The sequence below is a fragment of the Ptiloglossa arizonensis genome, chromosome 7 (genome assembly GCF_051014685.1).
Source record: "Ptiloglossa arizonensis isolate GNS036 chromosome 7, iyPtiAriz1_principal, whole genome shotgun sequence".
NCBI lineage: Eukaryota > Metazoa > Arthropoda > Insecta > Hymenoptera > Colletidae > Ptiloglossa > Ptiloglossa arizonensis.
The window spans coordinates 9,342,706-9,367,239 of record NC_135054.1 but is presented as its reverse complement, the minus strand read 5'-3'; the positions used below and the strand labels follow the sequence as shown (position 1 = coordinate 9,367,239).

General features: G+C 33.4%; 1 protein-coding gene and 1 long non-coding RNA gene across 9 annotated transcripts in view; one reads left to right on the top strand and one right to left on the bottom strand.

Annotated features, from left to right (window-relative positions):
• The window catches only part of Arms (Ankyrin repeat-rich membrane spanning), a 66,760-nt gene that overhangs the window by 12,787 nt on the left and 29,439 nt on the right, over positions 1 to 24,534 (bottom strand). The window contains exons 1-3 of one of the 6 annotated variants that reach the window (XM_076317182.1): positions 16,445 to 17,418; positions 14,030 to 15,860; positions 972 to 1,103 (exon numbers count right to left, since the gene is read on the bottom strand). In XM_076317182.1, coding sequence (XP_076173297.1) covers positions 972 to 1,103; positions 14,030 to 15,860; positions 16,445 to 16,509 — 2,028 coding nt within the window. In that variant the 5' untranslated portion in view covers positions 16,510 to 17,418. Of the gene's footprint in view, positions 1 to 971; positions 1,104 to 6,399; positions 6,423 to 13,819; positions 13,920 to 14,029; positions 15,861 to 16,444; positions 17,419 to 24,534 lie in introns of those variants that run through there. The other 5 variants (XM_076317183.1, XM_076317184.1, XM_076317187.1 and 2 more) reach the window with 5 other exon arrangements.
• LOC143149615 (uncharacterized) overlaps positions 1 to 24,534 on the top strand; it is a 49,048-nt gene that overhangs the window by 11,710 nt on the left and 12,804 nt on the right. Inside the window, exon 1 of one of the 3 annotated variants that reach the window (XR_012992838.1) lies at positions 6,461 to 6,546. The exons of the other annotated variants lie outside the window; for them this stretch is intronic. This is a non-coding gene — a long non-coding RNA (uncharacterized LOC143149615). Of the gene's footprint in view, positions 1 to 6,460; positions 6,547 to 24,534 lie in introns of those variants that run through there. 3 annotated transcript variants of the gene reach the window in all.

Below are 24,534 nucleotides of genomic sequence, written 5' to 3'. Positions count from 1 at the left end.
TAATTACTTGCACGTCGATAAGTTCATTCAATGAATCGCTATTGTGTATAAAATTATACACAATGTAGTATAAAATAGTATAAAATTATTAGTATGAAATTTTATAGTATAAATTTATTAGTATGAAATTTTATAGTATAAAATTATTAGTATAAAATTGTATAGCATAAAATTATATCCAATATAGTATAAAATTATACACTATAATCGTATAAAGCACCAGGTTACGAATATGAGAACGGCGATATCGCCAGAGGAAATGCTGGTTATAATGTTACGGTAAATAGGTAACAATTGACGCTCGTGTGACCTATTGTATTTACCTGTAAACAATGAAAAATATGCGTCGGTGTATCCTAACGTGCGTTCTAGCATAAATACATCGATGAAAAATTAACGCACGTTGCATCGCGCGTTGAAAGCAACACACGTTCGTAGTGTGTGGACTTAATGTACGACAATATATTACTGTATAAACAATGTGTTTCAACGCTCGTGTGCTCTCAACCTAAGAGGCCTTCTACCTAGAAAGCTTCTCATTTACGATCAAGTATATTTTCCACGAAAAGCATCGTATTTTCCAAAATGAAGATTTATCAAAGGGACGCTACCCGTAGTGTGTGGACTCTAATGTACGATAATGTATTTCTACACCGGACATTGTGACGTCCGTTGCAACTGACGTCGTTTCAATGCTCGTATGCATCCAACCGTACTTGGGCAGTCAAGGCGTTAATTTAATTTTTCATCACGTCTGTGATCTTGCTACAATTTTAACCCTGACAGATATTTTTTCTTTAAAAAATGACCGACAGCTCGTGTTGTATTTCGAGCTTCACCAGTACCAATTAGGGATCCTCCCAGCCGGTGGAGATAACGATGATCACAAAAAGAATAAAATCTGGCAATCGTACTATCGTCAACGAGAATTTCTACAATAATACATTAAGTAGTCATTTTGATATCAATACCTCGTCTCGATCGTCGACCTGCACTCTCTTATTTTCAAAGAAGTTCTGAAGACCAGCGAGGTTATCATCTGTGATGTAGCTGGCAAGAGATCGGTAGCAGAGCGATACCATCGAGTCAGTCCGATGCAAGGTCTGTGAAATGAAAAAGGAAAAAGACTTTTGCACGTTAAATTGAAATAGGGCGGTGAAACGTCAGTACCGATCAATCAAAAAATGCTGAAGCAAATTAATTGCCGAGTGAAGGCACAGTCTGCAGAAACACGCAGCATTGTATATAGTCTGCATATACAAATTGAATAACGTTGCAGTATCGTTTAGATTCATTTCGAATCGTCTTACTTAAGAAATTAAATAAATTTATTATTCGATAGATCGATAGATATTCTTATCTATCGAATGTAATACTTTCTACGTAATAAAACTAAACGTAGTTTGTAAGTTCGTACGATTTTCACGACAGACAGGATCACTAATTTTCTTTCTTTCTTAAATTCCTCGACTTGCAGAAATCGTTGAAGCATTTTGACATTTGGTACGAGATCGAATCCTAACAAGTGCTATTTTAACGAATTAAACAAAACTTAAAATAGACATCCGTGATAAAAACTAATATTTGATAGTACCTACAAACGAAACTGAAATGTTAACTTTTCAAAGTATTGAAAATCATTTGTTTCCTTAATGCTAGAAAGATGTAGCCGCAGGTCCTTAAAGACTAGGGTTGTTCATAATTATTTTTGCAAAACAACCTTAAGAAACAAAATTGTTGAAGAATAATGGTAGTTTTGTACGTCAGAAAAAAACAGAATAGGAACAATAAAGGAAATACTAATTATACGAAAATTGCATGGTATCAGATATATCGGATGATTTTAATTGGATTAAAATAAACGATCACTCATACATTATTAAATGTAATCGTTTCAATTTCATAACAATATTGTTTTACAGTATTTATTCAACGTTAGTCGTAAAATACTTGTTTTTAGAGGTTGTTTTGTTCTTCTTAGTCTTTAAGAAAGAGTCGTCGTGGCTCGGTCTTTCTAGAGTTAAGAATCGGTTCACATATTAAATGTAAAATTATTATTTAAAATTACTTGTACACGAGCGTCTTAAGAAATAGGCATTTTCTCCGATTATAACGATACCAAGAGTGAAAGTAATAAGAAGATAAAATATACATGAAACATTAATAATTCCTTTGAGAATAATTTACAAATAAAAATTGCACCGATTACTCAACAGTTTTTTTTAAATCGTTTCTAAAGATATGATTGTAAAAAGATGATTTGTAGATACACAACTTTAGGGATGGTCAATTTTAATCTTGGAAAATATTTCAGAAGTTTTAACCATATTTAAATTGTCGGACAATACATCAAACATTCTTTAATCGTTCGACTAGCTTCTCGATGCTCCAAGAAATTTATAAATTTTTTATCTCAAGCCTCACAACGTTTACATACACAATGACTTTCATATTACACGTATGTAATTATTTTTATATTTCAAATTTTATAAGAAAAGAAAAAAAGTTTGGAACATTATTTATGTAGAGTGACTTGCTTAATATTAGAACCGAAAATATCTCCATTGCTTTAACGATATACGAAAAAATATTTAAGGAAAGAATTACTTATTTCGAAGTGGTAAATATTACGAATGAATATATAACAAATATATTTTCCTTGAGATCGTATATTTTCCTAGTTTTGAAGCTTAGTGACTCTTTTTTATTCGGGACAACGTATTTTCATTATAGTAATATTACAGCCAATAAAAACATAAATACACTCGTATATGTGTCAGCTTTTGGATACGCTTCTAAGGAAATATTCCAATAAAATCTTCATTTTTAACGTACAAAGCTTTGTTTTTATTAGCAGACCCTGCCTTATAATAAGTTACTCAATAAGTTTTGTCTTTCGATAAAAAATTGATCTATTAGGGTCGTCGTTTTAATTTTCTAAAGATGATACTACCGTATCGAAGTGTCATAGTATTTTTTTTACAATAGAAAAAAAGACAAAACTTATGAAAATACGTTATTTCCCTTAAAAAATGATGACCATCGAATCTCGAAAAATTGAGAAAAAGAGAAACTTATTTATCACGATATTCGTCTTTTCAAAACAAACATATCTTTTTCCTATTATTGAGGATAATGCATATATTTTAAGTTTCAATGTTAAGTAACTGATACATCTTATGTAAACTCTCATTATACGACTTTGTTTTAAATATTTTCACCAATCTAAAAAAATCCATCTACTTTGATCGAAATGTATTATGTTAATTGTTATGAATAATTGTTGACGAGAATGTAATTTGTTTGTCGATACGACCAAAAGATGAACAAGTACTGAGTTACTGTTTGCACGAAAGTTGTGTATTCAAACGAAGAATGTAGAATTTGAAATAAAATATGAATTGGAAACAACGTTACAGTGCCCTTAAAATAAACATACATATATAACGTGACATGTAAGATAATAATCGAAAAAAAAAAGAAACTAATTTTCATAATACATTGTTCCAAAGTTAAGCCAGATTACTCGTTAAAATGTCATGATTTTTTCTGACATTTTAATCTCCACAGCGATTTCGTCATTTTATATAACTCGGAGGAAATTTCACAATCTAAGACTGCCGTGTTTGACTCTGAATGTTCATTTCAAACTCCGCGACGAAGTGGGACGATGAGAAGACGAGTTTCAAACTGGAAATCGGTCGACCACTGTTCTGCTGTCGTGAAGATTCGTGTATCGTGTCTGTAAATAATATTCATAATTCTTGGTAATGGAAGTAAGGAAACGTTCGTTCAGATTTAAAAGAATACAATAGAATGTAGGTCAATGATAAGGTATTAATCAGAACCGACGGAAATGTTGAACGAAAGGTAAATAACGGCAGTAGGATATCGGAAAACCTTGAATGCGCTCTAATCGTTCTTGCAACATCAACATTTTCCAGAGAATTTCACCGTTACTTTCGCGAGACTTAAATAATTTCAACGTTTGTCTTGTAAAACTGCAGTTATTCCATTAATCGCTATTTACAGATTGAAATCGTAGAATATAAAATCTCGATGAATCTTTTAACGTTGTACAAGCCAATGTATGGCGATTGAATTTTTGTTAAATAATCTCCTGCCATGGCAGACTCTAAATTGTCAATGTGCAGGCTGTTTGCACGAGCAATATAGCAGAGAAAATTTGTTAATCACACTGTTACTCAACCATCAAACCGTATCAACATTTTGGACAATTTTAATATATTTTCTGCCATTCACACCACCTTGATCACGCAAGGGTCAAGCTTCGTTTAAAATATCTGAAAATATACTTCCGTGTTATAGTTTGCGAAGTACAGTTCGGTCAAGTTAGTCCTCAGTGTTGAGACTCGAAATTTCTTTTTTAAATATTCGTTGCAATATTAGGTTACTTTTTAGAGGCATAAACATTTTGTAGATAAAGGTAGAACAAAGAATTAACGAAATTGTTTACTATAGTCGGTGAGAAGTTTACGAAGTCCATATTTTCATGTAAATGTGTATTAATTATCATCGATAATCGACATCGTCTTACGGTCTGCGAAGTTGCACTCGAATTGTTTAACACTAAACGATGAACGATAAATACGACAGTGTAAAGTATTCGACACACGTATCGGTTCCACACAAATATACAAGGTGTACCAAAATATCCAGTACGATCGAGAAGTCGTTTGAAAGGTGATTCAACGTTTTGATCAATCTTTTTCAAACGAGAGCTTCGATTTCGAGAAAAACGACATTTCAAACGTAGCCTGTACTTGATTGAAATTCAGTGTAGCAGATTTCACCAGTGATTAAAAATATAACCGGGATTCTTTTTTATCGTTTCTCGTGTAGGAAAGAAATGTTCTTTGTCATTCTTCAAGGTCATGCCGACGCGTGACATACTACTTTACGTCAGCATACTTTACAAGAAAACAATAAAGAAGATCTTATACTTTTCTTGTATCTCATATCGTTTAATAATTACGTACTTCGAGCATTATATATGTATATTTATAAAAAGTGTTAAACGTGTTGGTGCCAATTTATTTTGCATCGCAAAGAAGCGGATAATCATATACGAATTTCAGAAGAATAAATATGTCTTTAAGTCCTTTATCGTTTCATACCGGATCAGATAATTATTAGCGAGATTTTTATTTAAGGCAGATCTTGTCTTAAACGCGATTAGCAAATTGGTCGGTTCCTCGTTGTAAAGCTTTTGAGTCAACCTTTACTATATACATAGTGCAAAGTAAATCGTACGGATAGCTAACTGGTAGAGAACATGTGAAGCTGTTTTGCGGCTAAGATTTGTAAAATTGAAAATTTCCTACAAGAGGCGGAGCAAACGATGTAAGTTACAAGAAAAAAATGATTACGACTCGGTTCATAAAAAAAAATTACAATTACATGTTCTACCGGAATCATTGAATTTTCGAGAAAGCGAAGACGAAATACACGAGATACGAACGATTAAACTTTTTTCTTTCATAATTTGTGGACCGGATATAATGTTTGTCGCTCAGATTTGTTTCGAACAGTTTTTGATATCCGTGCAAATGACGCGTCGAGCAATGTTCGTCACAGATAGGCACTTTGCATGCCTCGCGTACGTTTTCTTCTTTCTTTCACTGTGCAAACTAACTCTAAAATGGAGAACACTAAATCAATAAATCTGACATATATTACGAAGGTGTTGTTAAACTGAAACAAAATAAAAGAAACTGGTTAAATAATATTTGCACACAAATCACAAATTTCGCGAAGTAACTATCTCAATCCCTCGAGCATACTGAGGAGGCTACCGCGTCTTCCACTCGATCATTAACACCATGGACATACTTGTTGGTGGGAGTAAGAACCCAAACGACACTATTTACAAATGATAAACACGAGAAAATACAACGAGGTTCATTCAACCCTAAAATGGTACTCCAGGGATAACTATTTTTTAATGTTCGATAAAATTAATGTAATTGCCTCGGAAAGACATTTCAGACGTTTTCAGTCGTTTATCTCGAAAACGAAGCTTGGTACCAAAGAAATGATATAACTCCTTTCGTCTTATTAGAAATCGTATGGTCACCTCTCCCTCGTTTGAACGACGTCAGTCTATCCTGTATATTATTATTGTCACTTTCGAACGTATTTTCAATAGGTAATATCGAACATCTCGACCATCGATAGAAGATGTTATTCGTAAGTATTTATTCGTTTTATATCGGACCATGTACACAGATATTTTTTACAAGGATGTCGGATTATTGATATTCAAACGAAATACACGCACACAACAAAAAAATATTCACTCGCACAAACGTTACGTTAGTTCGAACTCATGCGAATCAGCCAGGTTCGCTGAAACATCTACTACTGGTGTCTACCTACCGTAATAAATAACTTCGGCGCGTGTTTTACATCATGAGCTTAACAGCATTCTGTTAATTCACGAACCAACGCGATATCGCAACGAGCGCGCATTGGTGAGATCGATTTCAACTGAGTCGGAGTAAGTCTCATTGCACGAGGTGTTCCGTAAGTTAAATTCACGAACCTATTTTTTAAAGACATTTTAAAAGGTTTTTTCAAGCGTGTATTAATGTATCTTTCTGGACGATCAGGAATATTTTAACTATACGAGAGAATGTCATAAGCACGTATTGCTTGTTTCGAAACACGTTAAATATTACGACAAGAAAATTGCTCAAAGTTTCTCAGATTTCAAGGTGATCGAAATATTTTTCAATATTTTCGTTGCGTCCAGATTGTAGCTAGAAAATAAATAAAAATTTGACCATGTACGATACGTTGATCTTCGAATATATTCGACCAATTGTCTCTTTTTAAGACTGTCGAGTGATTATAAATACAGTTCATAGAAACCGCGCTAATACGCATACATATTTGACTACGAAATTATACAGTTTAAGTTCGAGGTTTCCAGGCAGACAAATTTCGCAAGATTTTAATTTCAAAAGTGTTCGTTGTAAAAGATAAGTGGTATAAGATTCTGTGTTATGGTCAGATGCAGCGAAAGAATGTGCATTGTATGTAATGTGATATCCTGAACGTATGTACGTCCGACGAGATGGTTCAAGCATTTTGTTAAACAGACAACTCCTCGCGTTTGAAACGAGTGCCCGTCACTCACTTTGAGTACCTTTGTGACTTAAACCACCACCATCAGTACCATTACCTTTCGAAGAAGTTATATAACTCAACAGACGCCCTTAAACAGTTTGAATGGAAGTTTTTTTTAAAAAAGCTCTCACATTACAAAAACGAACAGATAAACAAACGTTTTAGTTGAATTAGAATTTATACAAAATAAAAATGGAAACTCTTATACGACAGATATCTTGTTTATCGATGGCAAAAAAGATTTGCTACTCCATTTTTTCGGTTTTGTCAGAATCGAATACTATTTAGTGATTTATTACTTTTTTATATGAAACGCTTTAAAGTAATCATTTGCATAAAAAATATATTGCGCAAATTCTAAAAGTTCTAACGATAAGTACAAAGTTTTTTCATAAGAATACCACAAGAATGGATAGTTTAAACAAAAAAAAATAAGGTTTTATCAGAATTTAAACAAATAAAAGTTAATCGTTTCTTTCGATCCATGAATTAAAAATGATTTTGAAATTTCGAGAAAGGTGACCCTGAGATAAGATGTTTGGTTATTATATTATTGGTAACCTCGAAACAGATATTTTCCGAAAACATTTTTTTGTATTATTAACAGCGGAAATACTTAGTGTCGACACAATAAATAATGTCAACTTGCTTACGACGGTCATAATTTTTAGAGTATGCACATTCAACTCAACTTAACTACCAATTGAGCATCTAGAAACGAGAATGGTGATTAACCGAAAAGTTGAAAAAATAAAAATTTCGGTTCAAAGTTTTAAAGTCAAGGGAGATCTTTTATGGCAATGATTATAAGTGACCTAAATAAAAGATCAATTATTTTATGTTACATCGATTTATATAATAATAATATGAAAAGAAGCACTGTTACATATTGACTTATGTCACTTATCGGCATAAAGAAAAAAAAAAATGTAATAATTTAATTAGTTTTTTCGAATATCGGTTAAACAATATTCGCAGAATAAAATTTCTTAAAATGAGATAAAAATAAGTCATTTTTCATTCTCATATACTGATTTAGTTTTATCTTTCCAGAAGTAATTTTCACTTATCTGTATATAGGATAAAGCTTTAATTATCGTTTTATGGCTCGGTTAAGTTCCTCGGTTATCTTTTATCTAAGTCGAGCAATAAAACAAAGAAAAAAAGAAAAATACAATTACACTATGTGCAAATATTTCTCGTTTGGAAAATTTTCCAAGAAAGATACGGACCTTTAAATTTTAAAAAACAAACAGTATCGTAACAGCACAAAAACTATAATTAAATAAATCCATTAAGAAAAGCCTAAAACAGAATAGACAGGGTTTCTCAAACTTTATCTTTACAACAATTGGGTTATTGTTTTTTAAATATATTTTTCAAAAAAATCTTTGTATAATTTAAATAGTTTTATATTTTTTACTGTAAACTTTATTCTTATGTAGATGATTATGATAAAACAAAATTAGTTTTATTGAATGATAAACTAACTAATTTTTTTAGAGAATATTATTAAAAAATATCACTTATTACTTGGTTTTCAGGTAAAGCTGATTGATTGCATATGAAAAGTCCATTAAAATTTGTTTTTTTTTTTTTTTAATTCCTTGTAATAGAAGCAGAATACAAAGCAATAAATAAAATAATAAAATAATGTTGATAAAAGCATACAAAAGTTTAATCTTTTTAGTTTCCAGTTTCTTTTGTTGTTGCTTTATTACCGACAAACTTTCCGACGTTCAAGGAAAGAAAGTATCGTATTCGAGATAAACTTCCAAAAAGTGTTGTTTATGGAAAAACACATTTTAACATCTCCCAATGGCATTTTGACTATTGAAAAAGAATTGTTATTCTACTCAATGCTCAAAGAGTGACTGCTTTTTACCGAAAAAATTTAAGATGTTATCTTATACTTTTCAATGTAAAGGAATTTTTTCTTATTAAGCTTGAAGAATGATTATGATCGAGTTGGTCAGATCGGATTTCCTAAATCCCTGACTCGTAGTAGTGGGAGAAGGTAGTACGGTGAGGGCTGTCCCACTCCTACCAATCAGGGATTTAGGGAATTCGATCTGACCATCCTGATTGGGATAAACAAATGACGTATCAAAGGTTTCTGACAATACTAAAATAACAGTTTCTACGTAGCAATTTTCCTGTGAACGTCGTCGAACAAATTTAATTTCACTTTTCACCTTTGTTTATAAATGAAAATAAACTATCCGTGGCGACACACCTACCATGATAAAGAGAGATATGTCTACGTCAGTGTCACTCACTATAGTTGTATTTCAGCCTGTCGCGATCTATTTCGTTTGCCCTCTTCGTTACGCGATGGTCTTTTATAGTTCGTTCAACGAGACGAGGTACCGATTGCAATGAGTGCATGTGATAAGAGCCGTAATCAGATCAGGATCAATTTCACAATACTCGGACCAAATAAACATTTTTTCTAAATTTTATTTATTTTTCTTTTTTTGTAATTTAAATTATTATATGTACTATTAAATTACTTGTATAATTAACGGTATATGTGATAAAAAAAATTATTTTTTTGAACAATTACTTCTTAAGAAAATATAATGATTATAGGATAATAATGGATATAATGAGATAAGTTAAAAATAATAATCTTTTTTATTAAAAGTTTATTCCCAACCGCTGTTTGAACTACTATTACTACTATTATCACTACTACTACTACTACTACTACTACTACTACTACTACTACTACTACTACTACTAACCGAATAATGTTAGATTTCTGATTTATTTGAACCGTTCGAATAAATTAAACAATTTGAGGGAAATCAAATGATTCGAATTGAGTCAAGAGCCTCGAAAGAAGACGTGCAATGTAAATTACAAACGTTCTTTTAAATCGTTCAAAGAGCCCTTTATTATTGAGTAAAAGTCGTTTCTGGAGCTGAAGAAAAAAGACCAGTAGCTGCAGAACATTTAACTGATCACGCAGTCATGAATGTAAACATTGCTGTCTCGTCTCTTTGGATGGACTATAGATATGAACTCGGCCAATAACGACAATATATATGGATAATGGTGTCATTGTAATGTTACGAACAAACGATTCCCTCTAACTCTATGCCGTTTCAGCTTATGGATAGTGTACCAACATCTCATCTTTCTACAGTACGTATGTTTACCTAAATACTAACACAATTACTAAATGGATTTCAATGAAACTTTATATTTCGGTTTTATATTGTTCTTGTAACAAGACCTGATTTAATTTTCAGTAAAATCAATCAATGAATAATGATTCAAATTTGTAAATTTTATCGAGGAATTAACAGATCTTTAAATCTTATAAGAAATTTCACATACGCTACTGTATTGAATAAAAAAATTTTACTTTAACTCGTTAAAAGAATGTCACAAACTTACAATTTGTAGCAGACTTTGACTCAATTGTGATAACAAATTTAAAATACAATTATTTATAGAGTATCGAAGAATGTGCGTACGCTAAACATAAAGTACAAGTGAAGAAAGACAAATGTATTTGCAATAGTTTATACATAATCATATACAGGGTGTCTCTGAATAAGTAAGAAATATTTTACGTTTTGATTCAGCATCTAAAGACAACGAAAAAGTTTATATAAATATATATGTATTACTTCACCTTGTTTACAAAATACAGCGAATTTTATGTTCTTTCATTTTGTACGTGTTTACTTTTGCAGGAGAGACTCGAAATGGTTATTATGCGTTTCAACATATGCACAAAGACGTTTTGTTATCGATGTAATTAGTCTTCTAACGCTTCTCGTTATTTCTCAAATTTGTTAAAGTGCTTGTTCAATTCTGTACCAGAATGTTTCAACACTTTCAATGGACGTTGCGAACATATGTAAGCCACATCGTAGCAATTTGGCACGCATCGATCTTATCGGAAAGATAAACTGAACTATGCAACTCACCGAGCAGACATTGTTTTGTAAATAGTGGAACAGATAAATAGTATCAGCTTCGTTTGCCGGAGTACTATTATTTACATATAATATATGTTTATATAAACTTTTTTCATTGTTTTTAGGTGCTGAATTAATGTGTAAAATATTTTCCACTTATTTAGGGACACCTATTGACCGTGATATTGTTAAAGTATTTTTGTTCAATTAATAAGAACTGAATGCTTGTAACGAACATCGACGTAAGTCAGTTACGCCGAATGCTTATTCCTGAGCAAGTAATTTATCCTCATTTATTAAACCACGTTTTCTGCGTAAACTCATATCTCTGAAATCTCTAATTAAAAAGGACAGATGTCCGACTCGGTTGAATACGGTATCTCGATCAAATCACTGCTTGAAAGCGTGCCTAAAATATCCTAACCGATTATTGAAATTCACATTAATAAATTGAATCGATAGAAATTAATAGTTTAGAAAGGAAGTTCTAAAGACCATACGTTTGTTTTTATCATCGGGGTACACAATGCTGGACGAGAGTATTGCTCTAACATAATTTTTACGATACAAACACTTAAAATTACAAAAGAAATGGAGTTCCTGAGTTATTTTTTTCGTAACGTTAATTCTACGTATCCTAATTTATTGCACAACAACATGAAACAGTAATAAAATATTTTAATAATGGTTGTTAGAACCAACTAAATGAATCAACTTTTAAAAAGTGTTTTCTTACGATAATAAATGGTTTCCTAATAAAAGTGAGGTATGCCTTGGGTGTTTGATAAACAGTGCAACGAAATCTTCTAAACTGTCTTTTTATTAAGAACTTTATAATTCAACGTCTTATGAGTATTTAAATATTATTGCTACATATTTGATACAATCGAATAAAGTAAAATTAATGCGAATTTCATTTCTTTGTATACGTTATGATATTATCGCGAATTTTTTAAAGAAAATCTACACATACTGTCTCATGGTATCCAAAAGCATTTCTTACAGAACATTATAGAACTGCTAATTTAGGTGCATGAAATTTGGATCAATCTACGCGAATCGATGTAAATAAATTCAAAACTGTACTTGAAAATCTAGTATCGAATAATTTGAAACGATCTCGAGACATTTTTCTGAAGTGACTCACTTTATAATCAAGACTTTGTATTTTCGAGTCAGACACACGTACACGCATGCGCTACAATAGACATACAAAATAACAGCTAAATCCAAATAAACGTACTATCAGCTGAGTAGACAGTGAGTATATATAGTACTAATCGATAAAGTGAAGTCACGAATACGTTACAGCGACCGATAATTGTAATAATTATTTTTATTCACGTTCTATAGAATGAATGTTACATTAATATGATATATAATTTATAATATTTAGACAATAATACTCTAGACAATTGAACGATTAAACCTGTTTCCCGTGAATTAAATTAAACAAATGACTTCATATATTGGAGTCACTTATATAGTCGATTGCAAGAAAGTGCGTTTAAGCCTAAAGTTGCTGAACAAATCTTATCGAAAACGTGTAGAACCTAGAACGAAACGTCCTATTAGCGAGAAGCAATTTGTTTCTATAAAAGAACATTTTTCAAACTCTTTTTAAAACATGGTGCATCGGTTCTAACAACAACGATGATCAAAAAGTACTTTTGTTGCAGTTTCTTGTCGTATAAGAAATTAAGGCGTGTAAACGAAAGGTTTGCGAAAAAAATAAACTCTGCAATTAAATTCTTTTCTCATGTATAAGCATTTACATCCTGTAAACTATGTTACGCCAATATTTACCTACTCTCGTCTGACACTATACGTAACCATTCGAGCCATCGTAACTCCCATAATAAATAGTAAAACTTTTCCCTCTTTCATGTTTGCTTACGTGTTTCATTAACAAGGAAACTGTTAGGCACTTATTAGCACTCTAACATTATTATGTCAATACTTTATATACAAGGTGCTCCACCTAAAAGAGAATCTGAATACTTTTTCTAGTTTTAAAGATACGAAAGAAAAATGTCATACATATATAATTTACTTAATTTTAAAAGACGAATATATGCTGCAAAAGGAATTTTGTTCAAGGTAAATACTTTCAGAGTTTCGAAGATGAGCTTGTATTTTTTAACATAATGAGATACATGTTTTCTTTTCACTCCACACAAGTGTCCTTGAAACAATTGAAAATTCTCTAACATTCGATATAAATGCAACGCAAGGATTTCTTCTTGCGCGAAAATTCAAAGACATTTGCACGAAACAACGAACAAACAAATTACTCATGCTGTGCTTACACCGGAAGCGTTCGAATGAACACGATAAGTCTGTTGTTCGTCGCGGAGAACGTATAGCTGTTGAACGAATTTGAACATTTACAAAATTAAATAAAGCAATTCAATAATCCACTCCCCGTTATTTAATTTTCTTAATTCAAGATCATCTAAAGATTCAATGTCAATTACAAGACGAAGAAGAACGAAAATACGTCGTTCGTTACAAAGACCAGTTGATCTTCAAAACTCTGAAACTATAGGGTCCTCGAATAGAACATTCTTTCGAAAATATGAACGTTTCGTCGTTATTGACACTTCCTTGTATCCTCGAGACTAAAAAATTTGTTCGAGTATTCTATTTTAGCTGGATCACCATTCTGCGTAACAATCGCGTCGAATATTTCGTTTTCCCTGCGAATAATTTCCGTCAGAGTGTGTACTTACTCGATAAACAAAGAACAACAAAGGCGGCGATCGACCGTATGCTTGGACACCGTTGTTCATCGCAGCGGGTCTCCGGTTGGTGGACAAGATAGTCAGCAGGCTGGTTAATAAAACGAAACCACCACAACAACAACAACAATAACAACAACGCACTCGTTAATCGAAAAAGCTGGACCAGATTAGGTCGAAGACACCCACGTGGCGACTAACCGTCTGCGAGTGTCTGCGAATTCCAAAGTTGAACTTGCGTCCGGATTCGTTATCGGTGGCCGACGAGGTGAAGGTGATGGTGGGTACATGAAAATACGGGAATACGTGATGATGGTGATGGTGATGGTGGTGGTGGTGATAGGAATGATGATCCTCGCGGTCGTCGTCGTCGTCGTTGTTCTCGTCCCAACCGCTGGACGGATGATGTTCCGGTATGTGAAGACGAAGGAAGGGTAGTTTCAACCTACGTCCACTTACTGCTCCACTTTTAACACCATTCTCGTTGATCGTGGACGGTGTCGAAACGTTCTCTTCTCTGGTGGGTAACAAATAGTTCGGAATACCTGGACACGCGCTGACCAAACTCGTAGCCAAACTCGAACAGATTGCCGCGTTCGCGATACTGGATCGTCTGATCGGATTTACCACCGTTCCCGATAACACGTCTTCGTAAGTAGGCGTTTTGGTCGTCTCTTTCGAAATCTGATCGACGCTCGTAATAGGTAAAGTCAATCTTCTTCTCGTCCTTGTCTCTTCGACACCTCGAGGGTCTTCGATGCCCGGTATCGCGGGTCTATCGGTTGAATCTTGCCACAGTTTCAACGAATCCTCTTGTCCCTGAACGGTAGTCATTACATTGGTATTCGAAACGGTGGTACACGCAGCTTTGGTACATCGTCTGAGAAACAACGGAGAGCCCAAGATTCGAGGAACACCGTCCGATTGGTTGTTAGAACGAGGAAGTAGTATCGTCGATTGTCGTAGATGTTGGATCTCTTCGAACTGTTCTTCGACGTTGGCTATCGAACGAGACGTTCTCGGTAAACTGAGCAAATTTCTTTCGGTCGTGTTCCGTGTATTCTTCTCGGGTTCATCGGTGTTAACCGGGTTCGAGGATTGCGGAGTTTCATCACCGGTCACGGGGACCTGTTCGCGATCCTTGCTCGTCGCGTGGTGAGCATAGTTTGCTACTTCGAACGAAGCAACGAAACTCGAGTTTGGCCCGCGGTCGTACTTCTTAATCAAATTTACCTTTTGGTTCGCGACAGCACCGACCGAATACTTCGTGGAACAGAGTACACCGAAATTCTCGTGGATCGTAGCCAAATTCTGCTGCACGTTCGTCATCGACGCCGTTAAGCTTTCATTTCCAGCAGTTACCGTCGGATATTCGTACGATGTTCGCATTTGTCCCCCGAGCTCGCTGCCCCGAACCTTATTTTCCGTTTGGTCGCGTTTCTCGGGGTCTTCGAGGAACATCGACGACGCTTTAATTTCGTCGATTTCCTTGCTTTCCGGATCACCGGGTACTGGACGTCTAGGAATTCCACCGGACGTTTTAACATCGTCCACGATCTTCTGTTCGAATTCGTCGTTGTCTTCTTTACGCGCAGCGGATCTTTCGGATGCAGGATCGCGTTTCGTTTCGATTTCTCTGCTCTCCGAAGGTGCAGTCTCGGTCGAAATTCGACATTCCTCCATTTCCCTCGCATTTCCACGATCAAGCAGATTCGAAAGGCTCGGGTTCTCCGAAACTTGACCACCGGTTATCGTTACACCGGAATCGGCCTCTATCGTGATAGATATTCTTCTATCCGTCGAAGCAGTATCTGCTTCCACTGTTTCTCTGGCTGTTAGGTTGTCTTTGTTTCTCTCTTTGTCTCCCTCTTCCTCGATACTGATGCGAAAATGATGCGTCGTGATCTTGATGCGATCGTCTTCGGCCTTCTGCATGGCATTCTTTCTTTCATCGACGAGCTCACAATCGAGAACAATACTTACCAGACGAGTGCACGGAGAACTATGGTCGTCGCTCGGCGATCGAAAATTTCTAGCAAAAGTAGAAGCGATAATGCAATTACGATTATATTTAGCAGTTTCGCGGCTGCCAGAATTCCCTCGCGAACTGTTCCGTTTCGAGAAATTGGAAATCGAATGACAACGTATCGATGTAAGATTATCCGAAACGGAGATTACTAGGTAAATGGTGCAGCTGCAATGATGCAAGTAAGAATGAGAAACGAGTGAAGTCGAGTTCGTAGATTCGCAAATCTATCGAGCGATTTCACTGATACGATGATTGTATTCCACTTTTTGCTACGGAAGCTCGATCAAGCTCTCCGATCAAAGATCGTAGCCAAAGACAAGCTTCTCTTATAGAGCAAGTACAAGAAAACGAAACCTCGAAGTTAAATAAAAGCTAATGTATCCATGTATCCTGTAATATCTTCAAAGCACTAGAAAAATTAATATTGTACGACAGTGTTACGCGAGAGTGTACAATCGTGGACACTTAAACTCTTGCTATACATCGCGCACTATACTTGTTCCACCGCTACTCCTTTAAAAGAGACCAAAATCTCGATAGAGATCGACGAAAAAACCGATTCTCGTTTGCTTTAAACTATTCAATACCGTGAAGGACGGACCCTGGACAATGTGGTGAGCCTGAGCATTTTTTCCAAATTTCTGGTCGTCATCGATCTTCGTTCAGTACCCCTTCCTTGTTTCTTCGTTGGTAATCCTCCCGGCGATCCTTGGCCGGCCAGAGTGCTCGAGCTTCTCGACGACGAGAGCGTGTGCACGACGCTGTAAGACGCGTGCGATTCGCGACGGCCACGGATCGCTTAAGAACATCGTGCAGCAGATCGTGCGACATTTATATATCCGTCGTGGGTTCTTTAAAGTCGTGTACACAATTGAGCAGAATCTTGCGTGGCATGGAGTGTTCAGCGCGCGTCGACCGGCCTCGTGTTGAAGCTCGGAATCGGCTAGCGTCGTGTTCCAGGAAACGAAACGCGAGAGAAACGCGACGCAAAGCTTGGACAACATCGGAAGCGGTGACAAACAAATCCTGCCGCCATTCGGCAGGCAAATATTTAAACGCGAACACGGTACAAGATTTCGACACCCGCGCGCAAGCAACCCGAATTCCCTTGGGAACCGGAATAAACATCATCAATTTCGGTCTCGGAATGTGACGCGATCACGAGGGAGGCGGGCTCGACTCGTGATGCAACCGATAAATTGATTTAGCGACGAAGCTGACCAGGCTCAGCTGTAGTTTCATTCGATTACGTTCACCCCACCTAAATCACCGACTTTGGATGTACGTTGCTCGTGATTTCACGCGGACGGAACACTTTTATCGGTTTCGTTGACACTGTCCCCGGATCGAAAAAGGGGAAACGCGAAGCAAAAGTTTCCGAATCATTCAATATATGTCATTTAGACGAATATAATTTGAAAAAGTTTTCCTTCCTTTTCTCTCCCCTCCCTCTCGTGGCAAAACAAAATGTTTAGTTTTAAGATACGATGTGCATTGTTATTTACACGTATTTATAATATTGTGTACAATTAGTAGGTGTACTGTTGTTTTGGAGTATAGACAAAGAATAACGGTTAAGCGAACAAATATAAAAAAAAGATCCTCGGGTAAAAAGAAATTGAAGCATTGTTTATCGTGTTGCCATGGAAGCTTTGTTACCGAGGTACTAGGTTGTTCAATAAGTTATGTCGTACGATAAAACTTATTGAACAGTATAGTACTAGGTTGCTCAATAAGTTGTGTCGTTCGATAAAATTTATTGAACAGTACTACATTGAACAGTACTAAATTAAACAGTACTAAATTAAACAGTATTACATTAAAGAGTACTAAATTGAACAGTACTACATTGAACAGTATTGCATTGAATAGTACTACATTGAACAGTACTACATTGAACAGTATTACATTGAATAGTACTACATTGAACAATACTACATTGAACAGTATTATTCAATAAGTTTTATCGAACGACAAAGTTTATTGAACAACCTATTATAGTAGCAGTTAAAGTTTTCTAGTGTATCTCCCAGTCACGGCTTCACATGCACGCACACATGAGAGAACAAGTGTAAACACATTAATTGCTTACACTTCGACAATAAAGTCTTAATTTGCAAAATACAAAATCACTTTTTAATTTGTGTTCGATTAATACCCTGTATATGGAACATTTATAATACAATAAAAGTGTGTAATTATTTTTAAAATGTAAATCAACGACAACACTATAAGCTTCTATAAACATAGTTCTTTCTATGAACGATGTTTTCATGTTTTGTTTTCTTTCTTTGTTCGCATAAACCTCGTAGAACTTACTGAGACATTTGTCTCTAACAAACGAAGGTTCCCAAATGGTCAACTTTGATTATAATGTGCATTTGATGAATCCTAAATTTTGCAGAACGATAGTTTATATAGGGCTTTAACCACATGTGTAAAATAATTAAGTACTTGATAATTGTAATGATATAAACAATTAAAGTTGCATACCGTCGGTATATGCTACAAATTCGAAGCAATATCATTGAAGTATCTAGGTTTGGCATCGTAGAATGATTGCGCGACTGATACCAAAAGGTTCTAGGACCAATTTTTGTGCTTTGACTGGATGGACGACAATTATCATTCCCTATCGTGTATTTTGTTGCCTTGATAAAATCATAAATTAAAATCATCTTACGATGCCAAAGCTACTTCGATGATACTGCTTTGAGTTTTCAGTAAATACCCAAGATACGTAACTTTAATTGTTTGTATCTTTAAAATTATCGAGTATCTACGCTTAATATTTTGTATATATTATTAGGAACCTATAATATATATATCAATACTATCATTGTGAACAAAAGCATATAATAATCGAAGTTGACCACTTGAGATCCTTTCCTTAGAAGGTATACATAAACATAGAATCTATATATACTATCTATCACAGATGCACGGAAGTGCATTGAGTGTACGCCTCAGGGACAAGCATCTAAGCTCAACATGGTACTTCGAAAACGTGATTCTAAGCGAACTTAGACCGACTTTTGTTCAATTTAACGTTTAGAGTAATTTCAGACTCTTTTAATAAGATTTAATCTAATTACATTTTATGTCCTTGGGTGACTGTTGTTTGTAATAATTGGAGGAAACTTAAAAATTTGACAAAAATTATAAATGCAGTTCTATATATCCCCTTTACAGATCAAATTTTAAAAGGGTTGATACTTTAAAATTAACCGTATGATATTTACTAAGAGTCTCGGACAAAAATTAGTGGTGACCTTTATAATAAATATTTTTTATAACATGGTCAATAAAATATTAGAAACTCATTTATTGTCAATGGCACTTGTTGCTGAAGACGTTCAAATTAGTGTTGCTCAGTGAAAACCATGGTTGTTGGTTGTTCTTCGTAACCTGTCATATCCGATTATGAGATTAACAAGTTTTTAAATTGTATAATTTTGGATTTTTACCTGTAGGAATAATATGTTGCTCAATAAGTTTTGTCGTTCGATAAGAAATGGAGCTATTAGGCTCGTCGTTTTATTTTTCTAAAGATGTTAATACTGTTTGATGAACATGTGTGAAGTTTCATGTAGATCTGTCGACTCGTTCGTATATTTACAGTTATTCAAAGAAGTTGAAGTGTCATAGTATTTTTTTACAATGGAAAAAACGACAAAACTTATTAAACAACCTAGTAGATTCTTTTAATACAAATAAACACTTCTTCTGATAGTATAAATGAATGAGAACTTCGTGCTTCACGAATTATTTTAGCAATGTTGCAGTCTCTCTATCGTAATAATTTTGAATGCTCGTTATTCACTTCTGCTGAATTGAATTTAAAATTAATTATTTCAATGAAGTCGTCCAATGAAACTATTTTTGTAGTATTGTTACTAAATCTACTTGTCGATCGTTGTGAAAATTCTTCCAGATGCGATTAAATATGTCGAAAAACTACATATCCAAATTCAAACCAAATACAAAACATTATTTAAAAAAAAAAGTCTAATTTAAACATTTTTTCTACATAGATATAGAAAACAATAAAATTGTCATTTTAGAATAAAATAATATATAAAATACAGATTAGATGTAATTGAAAATGTTATTATCAAAACCTAATCTTATTTAAATTTACCGTAATACATTATTTTTCACAAATATTAATTCGTTAGGCAATACGTTACGATATTTCCAGTTTTCCATAGTAACAGTTTGCATGCTGGTAAGATATCTAATTAAATTTAGTAAAAGTTAACAATTGAAGAATTTGATACAATGTATATGTAAATAATATTGTTCTTTACCCGAGAAAAGTAAAAATGGGTGAAAATTTACAGTGATTGTAATAAATTGCAACGTGTAGATACGAAGATTGAAAGAATCTGTGGTATTTAATTGTAAAGTTCATTTCATTTCCAAGATTCTGAAATCGACTAATGAATATAAAAGATATCCCTTTTCGCTAGTAAACCAAAGAATCGAATATTCGCACGTGAAAAACAGAACACGTGTCTGATTGCGATTCCAGGTTGTATCTTAGACATTTTGAAATGTAAACCGAACGTGTTACACGCTGACGCTGTATTGTTGATATTGAAATATTAAATCGTAAATTCGTTCGCGGTGACTTCGATTGCTCATTTACATTCCGCGATAAGGGTACCCAGATTGCGCGATTGTTGTGCCGCCTATTCATCTTGCCGTACAGTGGTAAAAAATTCCACGGTTTAGTTTATAAATTGCTATCGCTCAGGACACACGTATGCGCGTGTACACGACGGACACTCTTTCAGCTAGAAAAATGTTTAGTCGGTAGAACTAGATGAGGCTGCGTGTCCTTGCGCTAGTCGCGGCACTTGGGCCAATTAAACCTCTCAACTGACTAATCAATTGTGTACGAGGAAGTCGTTTACTGCTGCTTGTAAAAAGAAATAACTTTGCTCAGACAACACGCGATGGTAATTTTACCGCCTCGCTCCCTTTTCTTGTTAAAAACGATCGAACGTTTACTTTACTTTCTTCTTACTTCGAGATAATTTCGAAAGAAACAACTTCCGTTGGCAATTAAACATACGCAGTACGAAATAGAACAACTGAATCAAACTTTTACGATATAATTTGTATAGTTTTAACGGACAGATGCGGATAAATTTGTTTCTAAGTATCGATACTTCCAGAGGCTTTGAAATTTGTTTACTTCTTTATCCGAAACGACATGTTTTCGTATGAATACAATATTGAAAATGGTCAACAGTAATATAACATAATTTAAAGAATATTAATCGTTAAGAAAAGGTAAGAAATAAAAGATCAATAACAATAGAAATAAATAAGCGGAAAATAGAAATTTTCATATCAAGTTTTGTAGAACAGAAATTATTATAAGAGAATATTATAATTAATAGAGTCAAAATGCAAATATTGGCCTCGAGAAGAAATTTAATTTTGAAAACTTTCCTTCAATGCCGTTTGTTGAGAATGGTGTACCTATTGTGAAAAATAAATGTTATTAAAAGTTGAGACATTCGTGAAATTATTGATTTGTTAAAGTACAGTTAAGAGGTTAAGACCAACATTTAGATTTGGACACGTGTGATCGCGATTTTCTCTTATATAAGTATATTTATTTTACAATTTTAACATTTTTCTATTTACTTCCTTCTTCTCAGTTTCTCTATCAATTAACATTTTTAGTAAAGAGGATCCAAATTACATAAACCTAAATTTAACTTAGTATATAAGGTCGAAACATTTAACACGTTAGTTGCTATATGACCTACTGGTAGGTCATGCCTTTTCGTACTAAAAAATTCGCAATACTGTATTAATGATTTCTCAGTAGGCAAATAAAACAAATCTGCAAAATTTAAATATACATAACAGATATTAATATATGTCGATTGAAATATAATCCGAATTAAACTGAGAATGTTGAAATTTTCAATAACTTCGTAGTTTATATTTTATTAAAATATTTCGACAATCAACGTGTTAAACATATTGTTAAAAAATAATTATTTAAAAATATTTATTTAAAATATGCTTGTATTGATTACTAACATCATCCTAATGATTTTCTAAATTAAACGAGGTAATTTAATAATGTTCTCCCTTTTATTAAATAATTTTGAGATAATTTTAAAGCCATATTGAACCACATTCAAGAATTTGTCAATATTATTTACAAGATGAAAAAGGTAAAATTATGTGGTTTCATATCAAAACAAAGCAAACTGCCTCTCAAGATTTTGAAAAGTATCTTTATTCTTGAAATAAAAATTTCTTTTGCCTTATATTTTAAAATTGTGCAAATTATGTCTGTAACATATTTTCGTATCTCTAAAATTAAGAAACTTATTTAGTTGTTTTATTTCAAGTGAACCACCTTGTTAACGTTTGTGGTTAGGAGGTTTTACACTTGATCGATCACGGATTATATCATTTTTCAAAGTTAATGTATAAATTTAATTAGATATCGTTTATTATTAATTGTGTCAAATTTAATTTCATAATTTCTCATTTAAAATAACAGACAAAATAATTTTTGTCTATTAAAGTCAAAAATAAATCTTATAGGAACACTCGATGTATCGAAAATAAAGTCGTGAATAATGTGACAGTTAATGTGCTTATAAACTATACAGATTTAGCCACGTATTTCGGATAAATTTAGAATTATTAGTTCATTAACCTCGTATTAGTATCAAACGATATTACGTCAAATTCCGTCGTCTAACTTTATACTATCCAATACTACTAATTATACGTTTCAAAATTCTTCGTACAAGTGAACACGTAATTTTATTGAATTCTGTGCCATATATAAAGTATACCAAATTTTTTATTTTATTTCTCAATCTCTATAGTCTAACAAAAATTTAGCACTCTTTTGGGCCTACACAAAACGTAATACAGTAAATGTAATATACACTAGAGCGCAGTGGACGCACGACTTAATTGACGATGACATCTCTAAACAAAGAGAAAAGTTGATATTATATATGTATCTCACGGACACAAGAATTATGCGTTTTATTCTCTATAATGAATTTGTGTACCAATTTCATATTGCGTTGTACGCGTTACAAACCATAATGGCTAAGTATATATAAACGAAACTAAAGAATAATCTTTCAAGTATTTTTCGATAAATTTTTATGTGATTTTCTACCTAAAATAAATTTGTTTCGAATTTAGAAAACATTTCACACAATAAGTTGTTAATATCGAGTAAAGCTTGCGTCAAGATGAAAAGTTTACGCAAACTTGTTGACATTATATACAATTTCATTTGCACAGTCACTTAATTCTGAATAATTTTTATTATCTCGAAAGTTTCATACATTGTCATTTTTTCAATTTTAAATCCTAATTTACTTTAATCGAAAATTACTTTCATACTCTCCTAAACATTAATATCTTTATAATCTCAAACTATTGAATTACGAGAAATAATATCACAGTTTATTGTTCGCATTTAAGTCTAACTATTATTACAAATTATTATTTGCAGGAGACATTGGAGACATTACATTTCTTTTACTGGATAAATAAGAATAGGGACTGACGTAAATTAGAAAGCACCTATTAAATTAAAATCTATTGTATTCGGTAACATCATCTTAGTTGTTTAAAAAAATCGAGATTTTTAACTTTCTTTAATTCACAACTTTCCAAAATAACTTTACTAGAATATTAAAGCGAAATTCGAAGTAACAGTGAAAATGTAATATTTTTCATAGGGAGGGTCTATGAATACAAATGTAATAGAAAATGATTGCACTGACTGCGTTCAGAAATGCATGGATTCGAGATTACGCGAGTACAAGAAGAAAATTTAATGTAAAATTGATCGATAATTTCAGAGTAGTAGAGTACCTTTGTACAAAATAATTTTTCCACTACATGAAATAGGATTCATTCCGATCATTGTTTATATTTCTTCAATCCTCATTACCCATTGACTTGTGAACAGTCCAAGACAAGATATGATGCGTAAGTAGGATCGAATTTCATCCATTAACTTGCTTATATAAGCAATCAAAATGTTCACCATTAATGGGCAACCGACATACTCTCATACCCGATGCATTTTATTCCGATATATCGAAATTTAACGATAATTTCATTTTCCTAAACCCTAAATATTCTTAATCTTTCCTCCTTATAACATTCCAAGTACTGTTTTAAACAATGCGAATAGGACAGTTACTCGAAACTACAATATACATATATGCATACATGCATACATACTTCTATGATAAAGTCAATAGTCTCTGTCATTCGTACGTATACGTGCTTATCTTGACATTCTACGACAATGATTGTTTCTGGTAGAGCGATGAAAAGTCCATTTATCTTATTTATACGCACACAATTGTAAAAATCCACGAAAGGAACTGCAGAACAGAACAAAGAACTGAATCAGTTTGAACGTGTATTATTGTATATTTCTGGGTCGAAATGAGTCAGATATGTTTCGTCGTTCGATAAAACTTATTGAACAGTATAGTACTAGGTTGCTCAATAAGTTTTATCGAATGACAAAATTTATTGAACAACCTAGTAGACATAATGAACCGGATGATACGAAGATACAGAGCACAAAGCGAATTATTAGATAGCCATTAATATTATTTTATGATAATCTTGATATCGCCGTGCTTCCCTT